This window comes from Uloborus diversus, chromosome 7 (assembly GCF_026930045.1).
Source record: "Uloborus diversus isolate 005 chromosome 7, Udiv.v.3.1, whole genome shotgun sequence".
In the NCBI taxonomy this organism is placed as follows: domain Eukaryota; kingdom Metazoa; phylum Arthropoda; class Arachnida; order Araneae; family Uloboridae; genus Uloborus; species Uloborus diversus.
Window position 1 is genome coordinate 19,354,971 of NC_072737.1, and position 12,907 is coordinate 19,367,877.

Below are 12,907 nucleotides of genomic sequence, written 5' to 3' on the forward strand. Positions count from 1 at the left end.
ATATCACCGACATAGAATGTTTTATGGTCATTTGACAATGGGAAATATTTTGTAAAAAAATCTGCAAAAGTTGCATCTGAATTAAATACATGAATGCTCGAAAACAGAAATTTCTCATTTTGAACTCAGCTGCAGATACAACTTTTGCGCTTGGCACAGCAGAACTACTAATTACTTTCTCATGTAAATGTTCATAATGTTTTGATTAACATGAAATTGTTCTCTTTTAGGTTGGAAGGGAATTCATACAACTCTTGTGTAATAGCAGTTATTTTATTGATTACTTAGAATCCGTTCTTTTAGATGAACGAACCTGCTTAAATCATCCTATCATTTTTCAATTATTCTCTGTTCTATTACCCAAGGTGAGCTGACTACTAGTCTTTTTTTTTTCTTCTTCTTTTTTTTTTTTTTGGCGTTCATTTATTAATCAACTAAGAATAGTAGAATATCTTGAAAAGTAAAAATATTTAATTAATTTTTGAACATTCAAATTGTTGTAACTGAGCAAAATATTGGTAGCTTCTGTGCTTTCTATTACTTAAACGTTATTCTTGGTTGTTTTGTGTTGAATGCTTTTGTAGAATGAAAATTGTTAATTTTTAGCAAAAGTGGAACATTTTATTCTTTATTGCCTGAAATAGTGAAGAAAACAGTGTGTGATATTTTAGGGGAAAAGTATATTACAAATAAAAATATAAATGTGACGACCAGCAACAAGCTCTGGGCTTCTTCCAGACTGGTCCTTGTCAGTTTATTAGTTCCCAATGAAGATCAATGGCCCTCTTAAAGCTATCTACCCTCTTGCTCATTTTATTTTCTGCTGGTAAACTGTTCCAAGTGCTTCTGACCCAACTAAAGTAGTAATTTTCTAAGGCCTCAGATTTGAAAACTTAAAATTGATGGCCCCTCATCCTGCTTTCTGTGCAAAAATGTAACCCCTTAACATCTTTCATTTTGATAAATTTAAACATCTGAATCATATCCCCTCTGACTCTCCTTTGCTCTATGCTGCACATATTAGGACTTTTAAGCCTGGCATTGTAATCTGAATCTGAAAATCCTTTCACTAGCCTAGTAGCCCTTCTTTGACCCTTTCCAATAAAAAAAATATCTTTCCTGAGATAAGGAGAACAGAACTGAACATCATGCTCTAAATGAGGTCTTACGAAACTTCTATATAAAGGCCGAAGAACCTTATTAGATTTGTTTGAAATAGACCCATTGATAAAACCAAGCATTCTGTTGGCTTTGTTACTTGCAATGCTGCACTGTTGACTAAACTTGAAATCCTGATTTATTAAAACACCCAGATCAATAACATTTTCTGCCTGACTAGTGACTGAACCCTGTAAATAATACATGAAATACACCGCCAACTCGGTCAATTCCAGTCGAGGACTGCAGTTTCGTGCTTATCAGCACTCATCAGCCCGGCATATTGTGTACCAAACAAATTGGTAGCTAATACAGAATCAGCACTGACCAGACGAGTGACCGAAACGATGACCTAAATGTAGATTTTTTGCCTTTCCCAACAGTAACTACCATACCCCACTTATCGCCCCTACTCAGTAATATGAGCTAAATCCTCTTGAAGCTGTTTTATTTGTTCTTCATTCTCTGCAATCCTAATAACTTTGACGTTATAGCAGAACGTGTTGGCAGAAATATTTTCATCAACATCATAAAAGTAATAAACAAAAGAGGCCGTAAAACTGATCCTTGAAGAACGCCACTTTTATTCTTATATCAGCTGATTTGCTAGGTATAGCAATGTCAGTACCTCATCGAAAGCTTTTGTAAAAATCAATTTAAACAACATCTACGCACTTTTTGTTTTATGAAGTCAAGATTCCAAGTGTCCTGATAATGATTGCCCTTCATTATCTGTACAAGCACTCTTTTTATTATGAAGTCTTTGGGCTTCCTTGAGCTGTCTTATAGGTGAAGGGACGAAGTACTTTCTATGTCAGGATTCAAGCCCCAGCTAAATGACTTTCGTTTTTTAAAAATAAAAAAATGTATGGTGAGCACCTTAGAAGAAAGATGTCTTCCTAGAGAATTTCTGCGGTTCTCTTGCATGTTTAAAATCTATTATTTTTCAATATACCATTAAAAAGTAGCAGAGTAGGCTTACTTAGTTCTGGATAAGTATCTTGGAAATGTTACTGATCCAAAGATGCAAACTTTTAGTTTTTTTACATTATTTTGTGTAAAATTAACATGAAACAGTTACATGTGATAATGCTTTGTGTTCCAGTTTTTAGATATTGATTTTTTCTAGTTTTTATTGCTATTTTTTTTAATAAAAGAATGAAACTTGCTGTTACCGTACTTTGACAGAGAAAAACATATGGACACAAAAAGTACCTGCCTTTTTCACAATCCCGAATGCATCAAGTATCAGTTTTTAGTTGTCACAAAATTTTGTGTATTATTAATTATTGAATGTTTATTTAATGTAACTAAACAAAACGACCATAATATTCAAAAAATGACTATATGTGCATGTTCCTTATGCAGGTTTTGTTAGTGCATTATGTATTAATTTGTTTTAAATTTCAAAAGGTTGCCAGTCAGGTTGTGAATGACCAGATGTTGCAACTCGTGTCATCTCTGATGTCATCTTTCGTGAAGACGTTTGATGATACAGACATAACGAAACAGGCCTTTAAACTGAATGGGGTGAGTGTTTTTGTACTAGAGTTACTGCATTTTCCTTAATTTATAGATTTTGTGCAGTTTGAATAAACAGTGCTTCTGTTTCTAAGCGAGATTTGAATCTTATATTCTAATGAAGTAACTTTTCGATCTATCGCACTTTATTTAAAAATAAACTTTATTTAAACATAAAGTGCAATAGATTAAATGTATGCCATCCTGGTGTGTTGCGGTATTCGCTTGAGTCGTGGCTATAGAGACAAATGTGTTCATATATGCTCCGATAGTCAGGCTGCCGAAAACGCACTTAATATGGTTGTTGTCACATCCCACATTGTTTGGTAACAAGGGCGCCCGTATAGGGGGGCAAGAGGGGGCTCAAGCCGCCCCTCCGTAGAAATTGGAACTTCCTTGCTTTTAGTACTTTTTTCTTTGCAAAAATGTAAAAACATTTCTTCTCCAGCCATTAATGAATAAGTTATTAAAAATGTCAAAATTTAATAACTCTAATCTGTACTGAAATCGGTTTCCATGGGGAAAATATCCTGCTAAACCATGGGGAAAATGTCTGAGCCCCCCCCCCCCTTAAAACTTTGCATATGGGCGCCCTTGTTTGGGAATGCTATAATTTTCTCTGCAATCTTGCAAAGCTGAATAATGTTACCCTTTGTTGGGTACCTGGACACTCTGGAGTGAAGGGAAACAGAAAAGCTGACTACCATGCTTGGAAAGGCTCTGATACCCCTTTTGTTGACCCTGAGCCAGCAATTGGGATTTCAAAAAATCTTATTAGGACTGCTGTTTTTGATATTTTTGGTAGAAAACAGTACCATAACTGGCCATGGGCGTCGCGGCCGGGGGGGTCCAAGGGGTCCGGACCCCCCCCCAATATTTGAGGACCGGACCCCCTCAATATTTGAAAATCGGACCCCCTCGAACAGAGGCGTAACATGCCCACGTAAAGTAGGGGGGCAAACTTTTTTTTCAAGGGAAATTTATTTGATTCATATTTTGCCATCCAACTAAAATTCTAAAAGAATTTACTTTTTCAAAAAATAAATGAATTTAAGAAATCATAATAACTTTTAACGCAATGTACGTTATTCAGTTTAAACAAAATAGAGCTACAGAGAGTATTGCGCTCATACATCCGGAGACTTATCACTCTTTCCCAAAACATATGCTGATAGTCTTTTATTGTTGTATTTATAGTTTACATGATCACTGGCGCCAAACAATTTTGCTTACGTTTTGTAATCCTAAAGTACGGATATCGTTTTCTAAGTTGCGTTGGTTTTAATTCGCGAATAATTCCATGGACTAATTAGAAAGTTCAAGGAATTCTGTACTTTGGAAATTATTTTTCTTTCTTTCTGAAGTTGCTCCCTAGGATCCCAGGAATGAAAAATCTGTACAGTTTATACACCTTGCTATTAGTGACTTATGCCCTGAACCAAAGTAATATTCTACTTTAGTGACGCAACCAGAAAAAAAAAAAAGGAGGAGGGGGCACATCGAAAAAGAAAAGAAAAATTTAGACCTGATCGGAAAGAAGGGTGCGCGGGTTCTGCCCCGGAATTTTTTTTGAAACTTTTAGCTTCAAAAACGCAATTTTAGTCTTCCTTTGTTGATGTTAGGGTGATAAAAGGTACAGGGGTCTCAGCGGAATTTCTAGAACTTGAAGCTTTAAAAACGTGATTAAAGGCCATATTTTATCGACGTTAGGATAATGGATGGAGCTCAAGGACTGTCCCCGATCGATTTTTTCATAGGTTGAAATCAATTCCTCCTCCCCCTGCTTTCTTCATTGAAGCTTAAAAACGCAATTTTAGACAAACGTCGAAGATTTTACGGAAAAGAGGTTCTGAAGCTCTTCCCTGGTAAAATTTTCAAAATTATGGTGCTAAAAACTAAAGCAATGTTTTATAATCAGGGGCTATTCCATTTAAAAAAAATTTTAAAGTATAGTTTAAAAAACCGAACTGCTCATGGTATTGGAGGATGGCGGCATAGGGACCCTTGCCCGAATATTTTCTGAAATTCAAGTCTTAAAACGCGGTTGTAAGACCATATTTTGTAACATTAGGGCTAGTAATTTTTCGAAATTAAAACTTCAACAACGTAATTTTAAGCGATTTTCGATTTTGTTCGGTAATTGAGGGCTTTCCCCTGGAAAATTCGCGAAATTGAAACCTGAAAATGAAATGTCAAGTACTCCATAATGCTTCTGGTGTGTGGGGGGGTAGGGGGCTCTTCGGAGGAGCAGCATTTTGATAACTATCTTAATCTTAGACGTACTAGGAAAAACAAAAGAGAAAAAATAGGACGGAGGGGGGGGGGGGGAATTAGCTGATCAATAAGCTGTTACTTTTGAATATTTTTTATTCAAAGATTTGTTTTTAAAAGAAATTAAGATTTTCCCCTAACATTACTATTAATTTCTAAAAATTACTTTGTTTTCCAAAGACGTCTTCTCATTAATAATAAAGAATAGTTTTAAAAACATTCAACTGAAACATTCTATGGGGCTCGGGCTTTAAGCTTCCTTTCTGGTTGTACCACTGTTCTATTTTGACCCGTCCATTAAATGGTTGGTTGTTCATTCATGTGAGCTCCAATTAAAGGATTAAAAGTAAATTTCGCTTTAAGAAAAACTTCGGAATTTTGCAGCAACATTTCCGCTCTTTCCCGAAAACACTCATTTTTTTGGGCACGTAATCCTAGTTTACTACCTGAATTTAGTAAACTAGGATTACATGCCTATGTATTGTGAGGGGGGGAGGAGATGTTCATCATCACTTTGGGATTAGGCGATCAGATACACGGGCCTCTTCTGGGCTTCAGTTGCGCCGCCTTGGTGCAGTTTAAAAACAGATTAATTATAGGTTGAAATTACTAATTGGTGGTTGAAGACAAGGATACATCTTTTGCTTATAATTCATGACAATTGCATTGATAATATGCGAATTACATTTTATTAACGTTTGAAAATAAGGTATAGATCATTTGACAAACAGTTTAAAAAAATCCTTTGCTTAAGAACTAGGGGGCAAAATCATACTTTGCCCATAGCTCAAAAAAAGTAGGGGAGCACTTGCCCCCCTATGCCCCCCCCCTACTTTAGCCAATGCCCTTGAAATTGTCAAGATGAAATTCATTATTTTGGGGAAATTATTTTTGCTTTGAAGATTTTAAACAGTTGCATAATACATAATTTACCATGTTTAATTCATATCAAGTAACACGAAATGAACATCGAAAAAAAATGAACTAAAAAAACAAAATAGGTGATGTGTATAGTGAACGGAAAGTCGGAAAGTGAACTCCAATGACAAACTATTGCTCTGCTCTCTGCGCACACTATAGCTTCAGTGGAGGATGCTAGAAATGGGACACCTCCTGAGTGCAATGTCAACCATCCATAGTCGAGTCTCCAGCGTATATGGACACCCCCCCCCCCTCTTTTTTTTACGACTCTCGTGCTAATAAGTCAACAGAAGTCAGACGGGGATCTGAGTTTCTGCCCCTTTCTTTCTTATCTCGTTTCTCGACTCTTCCAGGTTTCTGTTTCGAGTTTTGTAGTGTTCGTTTCTCCTATTCGTTTCAATTTATAGCGACCCCGATGTTACCCAAACAAAATGAAATACCAGACCTCTTTGGCGGTTTTTTGCAGCTGGCAACAACACCCTGGCCAAAGGATGAACAAAACTTTAGAAGATAACTAAGCTGGTCAAAGGTTAAGTTTGGGGTAGAAAGGGTAAGGACATGTCATGTGTTTGACATTATTCAACACGTGGCTTCAAAGTACCTTACCGAAGCGCGGTTTCTCAAATGTGTTTGCGGCATCTCAAATTTGATTAAAAAAGCGTTACGTTACAAAAAAAAAAAAGAAAAAAAAGGAGGAGTCTAAAAATTAACGTGCAATATCAAAAGCAAATCGTAAGCCAGCATAACGATGGATACTGTGATGTCACTTCCGATAGACCAACGAAAAAAGAAGCGCAAGATGACCAAAAAAAAAAAGAGAAATAAAAGGAGCTTCCCTATCGGGAAACGTTCCGACAAAAATAAAGGTAATTTCATGTGGTCTTTTGGTCTCCTTGAGAGTAGGTGACCTGAATAGCGCTCCTATTTTGGTAAAAATACTTTTTTTTACATATTCGTTTACGGCTATGGAGAGATGGCTTGAAACGGTAAAATGTAGCAAACCTTCTACATCAAATGAACCTGAGCAATTTTTAACTACTGAATCATCATCAACATCCACGGAACCGTCTTCAAAAAGTCAAAAGAACGTGATAGGTAAGTACCATTCTGTTTAGTGTAATACATGCAGGGGCTCGCCGATTTTATACTATTCAGATGGGGTTACTTCTCGATTTTCCGAATGAAATTCCTAATTACCCACATCACTACATCTAATGAAAATATCTTTTTGATGCATTATTTCACAAAAAACTACTCGAAATTTGAAGACTCGTCAGAAAAAATTTTCTGGGAAAGGAAAGTTTATGAAAGTTCACAGTGACCTCCTATCGAGTAGCCGCTGAATGCATGCTAATCAGGTATGCTTTACAGTCAATATTTTGACATTATGAGACCTATCGAAGCGAATGTGTTAAACTTTCTCTCTCTTTTTTTTTTTAAATGTTTCATCTTTTATAAATTTTAATGAAATAAATAATACTCCTTTTAGTTATTATAGCTTAACAGAAAATTATCCATTAATAATCCTGCTTTATTGAACTAATTTTATTGAAGTAACCATTTTAAAACTTATTGTCACGTGTCAGAAAAAAGCAGTTAATTTCTCTATCTCTTTCCCATCGTCCGCTGATCAGAATTCAATTATACACCAAATTCTGTTTGTTCTCATTGTAGGCGAGTACTTTTCAATCTGTGGGGTGTGCCTCTCAAGGCAGGCCTGTCACTTAAAGAGGATCAGGAGGGGCAGTTTCCCTGCTGACTTTGAGAAATAAGAAATTAATATATTTACATGGGCATGGCTTTTGCTGTTATTTGGTTTCATATGCATTAAGTGTATGGAGGATTCAACAAAAAAGCAAAATTTTGGTGCATTTGTTACAAAAACCTGAAAAAATTAAGAAAATACTTTAAAAGGTTGCATTATTAAAATATGATATCATGAGAGCTTAATTATTTGTGTCTTATTTTATTTTTGTAGTTGTGTTTTTCGTAAGTTCGTGAATGTCATAACGGTGAATTATGTACTTTAATTTTTTAATTAAAAAACATCAAATTAAACTCCTTCGAATCCAACTTGTGCCAAGAACTTAGAGCTGCAGGGTTTATCACTATGTAATATAAAAATTTGACTATACAGTTGTCGCGGCTTATATGAGTCACATTTTGTTCTAAACAGCTTTGATTCCATAAAGTTGGATTTCGTTTTTGATGATTTCATTCATTAAGAACGGTTAATTAAATTGTTCACTGTTTCAAAATGTTGAAAATTTGGTGCGGCTGCTCTTGGTGTGCCGCCCTTCGAAAGTTGAAAGAAGCTTCAGTGCGCTGAGAAAGCTGAAATTGTATCTAAGGTCGACTATGACACAAAAGCGGTTGAATCATGCTGCTTTATGTTACGTTCACAAAAACATCTTGGACGAAATTGATCACAAAATAAATAAATAAATAAATAAAAAATAGCACGGATATTCGTATCCCATGTGCAGTCTAGAAAAAATGTATTTGTTGGTTTTTTTTTTTTCTTATTGTGTAATTATGTAAATCAAGATGTACCGTATTTTCGGGAATAAGCGCCGCACCCGGTGTACGCGCCGCATCATAATATATTCTCGAAGAAAAAAGTTTTTAATGTATGCGCCGCACCTGGTGTAAGCGCCGCACCTTCCATAAGCGCGCACCTAGCATTAAACAACTTAGCAACAAACAACTAGCAGTGCACAATCAGTAGTAAAGAAAGCTGGATTAAATGTAAGTAAAAAAAATTATTTCCCCGTTGTTTTTAATTAACGATAATGAAATATTTTTAAAAATCCCCATTTTGCACTTTTTGCCTTTGGCATCCCTCGATTAGCCATCACTTTCGATGGTTAATTTATCCGATTTCCAACTGCAAACACATCTCTCGTCAATGCCAAACTCTCTGGCAGCAAAATTATTCCCAGTTGCTTCGGCCTTTATTACCTTAAACTTAAAGGCTGCAGTATAACTTTTCAATTGCTTAGGAGCCATTTCAAAAGCAACTCTAAAAAAAATCGTAAAAAAAGATAAGCCAAGAACGCACGAACGACAGCAAAAGATGCAACACGGCAATGTGAGTGAATAATAAAATTAGAGCTAGGAGACAAGTTTCCCATTAGGTTGCTTGACCAAGCAACCCATTTTTTGTGAGGGAAGTGGTAAATTCCCTTTACACATTGGACATCCATCCCTCTCTCTTACTAGTACTTTTGCTGCCTCCTCTCCCAGACTCCGGCGCGATAAGGCTTACTTGCCCACGTGTATCAGCGTTTCTCTCCTCAGTGATACATGCGCAATCGCTAACTCACCTTCCCTCCCCCCTCTTTGCTTTACTTGTCGCTTAAGGTCAAAGGATTTCCTGACCCCTTCGCTCCGCCGCGATAAGGCTTGCTCGCCTACGTGGATCTGCGTTTCTCTCCTTAGTTAAACACGTGCAATCGCTGACTCACCTTCCCTCCCCCTCTTTGCTTTACTTGTCGCCCAAGGGCGAAGGATTTCGCAAAATGAAAGCAAACTATGTAGTGCCATCTGTTAGCAGCATTTTCAACTATTTTTTTAAATTTGAAAAAAAAAACACTGTATCCGCCGCACCCGTTATATGCGCCGCACCAGCAATTTTTTTACTTTTTTTCTTGTATGCGCCGCGGCGCTTATTCCCGAAAATACGGTACCCGTTTAAAAGTATTGTATTAAATGTATACCCATTTCAATTTGATGTCAAGCTTTTGTCTCATACATATATACATATACAGTCGACGCTCAGTATAACGACCACACATTATAAAGACCGTCCCATTATAACGACCAGTGGTAAAAGTCCCAACTTTGTTCCTATGAACTCTACGTTAATTCGCCTTCGTTATAACGACCGTTCTGTATCGTCTAATCCAATACAACGACCGAATTCAGCGGACGCTATTTCTGGTGTTCTTTCCAATAAAACAAATTTGTAGCTTGAAATGACCTTGTTTATTGTTTACGGACATCTGCCTGAAGTTTTCAATGTATGTCAAATCCAACTTTGAGAGGGAGGGGGGAGATTACCATTCACCACAACTAGCACAGAAAAATAATGGGAGGAAAAATCGAGAAATTTCCAGATTCCTAAATGTTTCTTTGAAAAGCCAAAAAAACACAATTTATCACCTATATCTGAAACGGAAAATAATGTTTTGCAAAAATCACGTCTGCTAAAAAGGCAAACGTCTGTTTCTGGTTTAATCTTTATAAAGTGTAGTGGTAGCAGATTTGTAAGTGTGTAACATTTTCCTTTCTATATTTTCTACTTTAAAAGTTCTTTAATATCCTGTCATAGTATTTTGCACACGATTTTTCTAAAAATTCCTATGATAAAAATAATTTGGGCATTTAACTGGAATGTTTGAAAAGTACCATTTCTTTATGGAACAACGGGCAGGGTTCGTACGCCCTTGAAAAACCTTGAAAAGTGCTTGAAAAAAAAAGTTCATTTTCAAGTGCTTGAAAACCTTGAAAAAGTTTCTTGGTGCTTAAATTCTTTCTAAAATCATCGGATTGTGCTTAAAACTTTTAATAAAGTATTTTACTAATGCTATTTTCTGAACATGCTTTCGATTTGCAACATCGCGAAAAATCGCTTCCCTGTTTGGGATTTCAATCCTTTTCCATCTTGAAAATATTTTGAAGTTTTTTACAATCGGAGGCTATTTTGACGTATAGTACCTCAGATAAGTTTACTTTTTGTTTAATTTCCATGTCTAAAAAAAGAATTATTTTGTAAACCATAACAACATTGAACTTTCCCGAATTTCGCGAAAAATTTCTGTTTTTTGAAATTTCAATCTTTTTACATCCTGCAAATGTTTAAATATTTTGGCTAATCGATTGTTATTTTCGCATATACTACCTCAGATTAACATATTTTATGTTTAATTTTAGTAAAATATTAATAAATTTATTTTATGGAAAACATGCCAACGTTGAACTTACTCAGACTTCGCGGAAAATTACTTCTCGTGTTTGAAATATGAATCTTTTTGCATCTTTCAAATATTTAAATATTTTGGCTAATCAGATGTTATTTTCATACATGCTACCTTAGATTATGTTTAATTTTATGATGTATTTTATGTTTAATTTTAGTAAAAAATTAATGAATATATTTTATGGGAAACATGCCAGCATTGAACTTAATTCTTGACAATTTGCTTCTCTTGTTAGAGGTTTCAACCCTTTTGCATCTTGTAAATATTATTATATTTTTTGGCAATTAGAAATTATTTTGGCACATGCTACATAAGATTAGCTTGTTTATATTATTTTTAATAACTAAAAAGTTAATTATTTTTGTTTTGTTTAACTACATATATACTTACTTAATTTTGCAATTTTAATTTTAATTTTTATCATTAGCTAATTCTTGGTTATTACAGATTTTTTGAAAATTTTTTTAATTTAAGCGATTGAGCACTTAACATTTTGACTTAAAGTTTGTATTTTAATGATAAAGTTGAGCTATATACAATTTTGTAAAGTTGAATTTATAAGTACATCATTTTTTTTATGTCTGCTAAAATAATTAAGGTATATAACACGTGTGATTGTGTTTAGGTTATTTACTGGAAATCCAGTAGAGTTTGTTATGCTTTCATCTCCCTACTTCCAATTTCCCTCCTTTACCTCAAATATTCAAAATTACTACTTTTGTTGGGTTGTGGGGCATTTGGAACAGCTTACCAGAAGAGGCTGTAATCAGCAAAGGGGTAGATAGCTTAAGGAAGGTCATTGATATTCATTGGGGTCAAATAAATTGACTAGGACCAACCTAGTTAGGCCCTTTGCTTGTTGCTGGTTATCAACAGGCACTTATCTGTGCAATATTTTAACTTCATAAATTATTTTAAAATAAGAAATGAATTTTATATGTATCAAAAGTAGTTTCTGTACAAATGTATATTTATACAAATACAAATGTGACGACCAGCAACAGGCTCTGGGTCCAGCTAGGCTGGTCCTAGTCAATTAATTAGTCCCCAATGAAGATCAATGGCCCTCTTAAAGCTATCCACTCCCTTGCTCATTACCGCCTCTTCCGGTAAGCTATTCCAAGTGCCCACGACCCTGCTAAAGTAGTAGTTTTTCCTGATTTCCAAGTTAGCCTGAGATTTAAATAGCTTAAAACAATGACCCCTTCCTTGTCCTGCTTTTCCCGCAAAAATTTAATGCATTTACATCTTTTATTTTGATAAATTTAAATAACTGAATCATGTCCCCTCTGACTCTCCTTTGCTCCAGGCTATACATGTTAAGCCTATTAAGTCTGGTATCATAATCTAAATCTGAGAGTCCCCTTACTAATTTAGTTACCCTTCTTTGAACCCTTTCCAATACGAAAATATCTTTCTTCAGATAAGGCGACCAAAACTGAACAGCATACTCCAAATGAGGTCTTACTAAACTCCTATATAAAGGCAGAAGAACCTTCTTAGATTTGTTTGAAGGAGATCTATTGATAAACCCAAGCATTTTGTTGGCTTTGTTACTAGCAATACTGCACTGTTGACTAAACTTAAAGTCCTGATTTATAAAGACAAATTATAAATCAGGTATTCCATTTAAGTTATAGGGGTCTTAGTTTTAAAAATTATCCCCCCCCCCCCCCCCCCCCCCCCCCGATTAGCTCAGTGAAACTTTCAGGTGATTTTGTACGAAATCGATTGATTGATTTATATTTTGATACCCATAAATAATTATCAAAAGTCTAATACTATTAAACTTAGTGCAACCGAAATTACCATCTGGGTTGTGTTTTTGATCCTAACCGCCCTTATATGTGTATGAACCACTCACTATCAATCAAAACCTCCTCTAGCAATTCCATTGAATTTAGGCATTGTGGTTTCTTCTGATAAAAATTAAAATCACTCAGGAAAGGTTCTTTTTTTTTTATATATAAATATTAACTTGCATATTCTATAAAATATACTTCTTTGAATGTGAAGATTTCAAAATTAAACCTCGTAGGATCTGCTCCTCTTTA

At 35.2% G+C, this 12,907-nt stretch overlaps 1 protein-coding gene across 1 annotated transcript in view; it reads left to right on the forward strand.

Moving 5' to 3' along the window:
* Positions 1–12,907, forward strand: part of LOC129226313 (ubiquitin carboxyl-terminal hydrolase 34-like) — a 90,596-nt gene that overhangs the window by 66,157 nt on the left and 11,532 nt on the right. The window contains exons 17-18 of the mRNA XM_054860916.1: positions 231–365; positions 2,572–2,688. Coding sequence (XP_054716891.1) covers positions 231–365; positions 2,572–2,688 — 252 coding nt within the window. The remainder of the gene's footprint in view (positions 1–230; positions 366–2,571; positions 2,689–12,907) is intronic.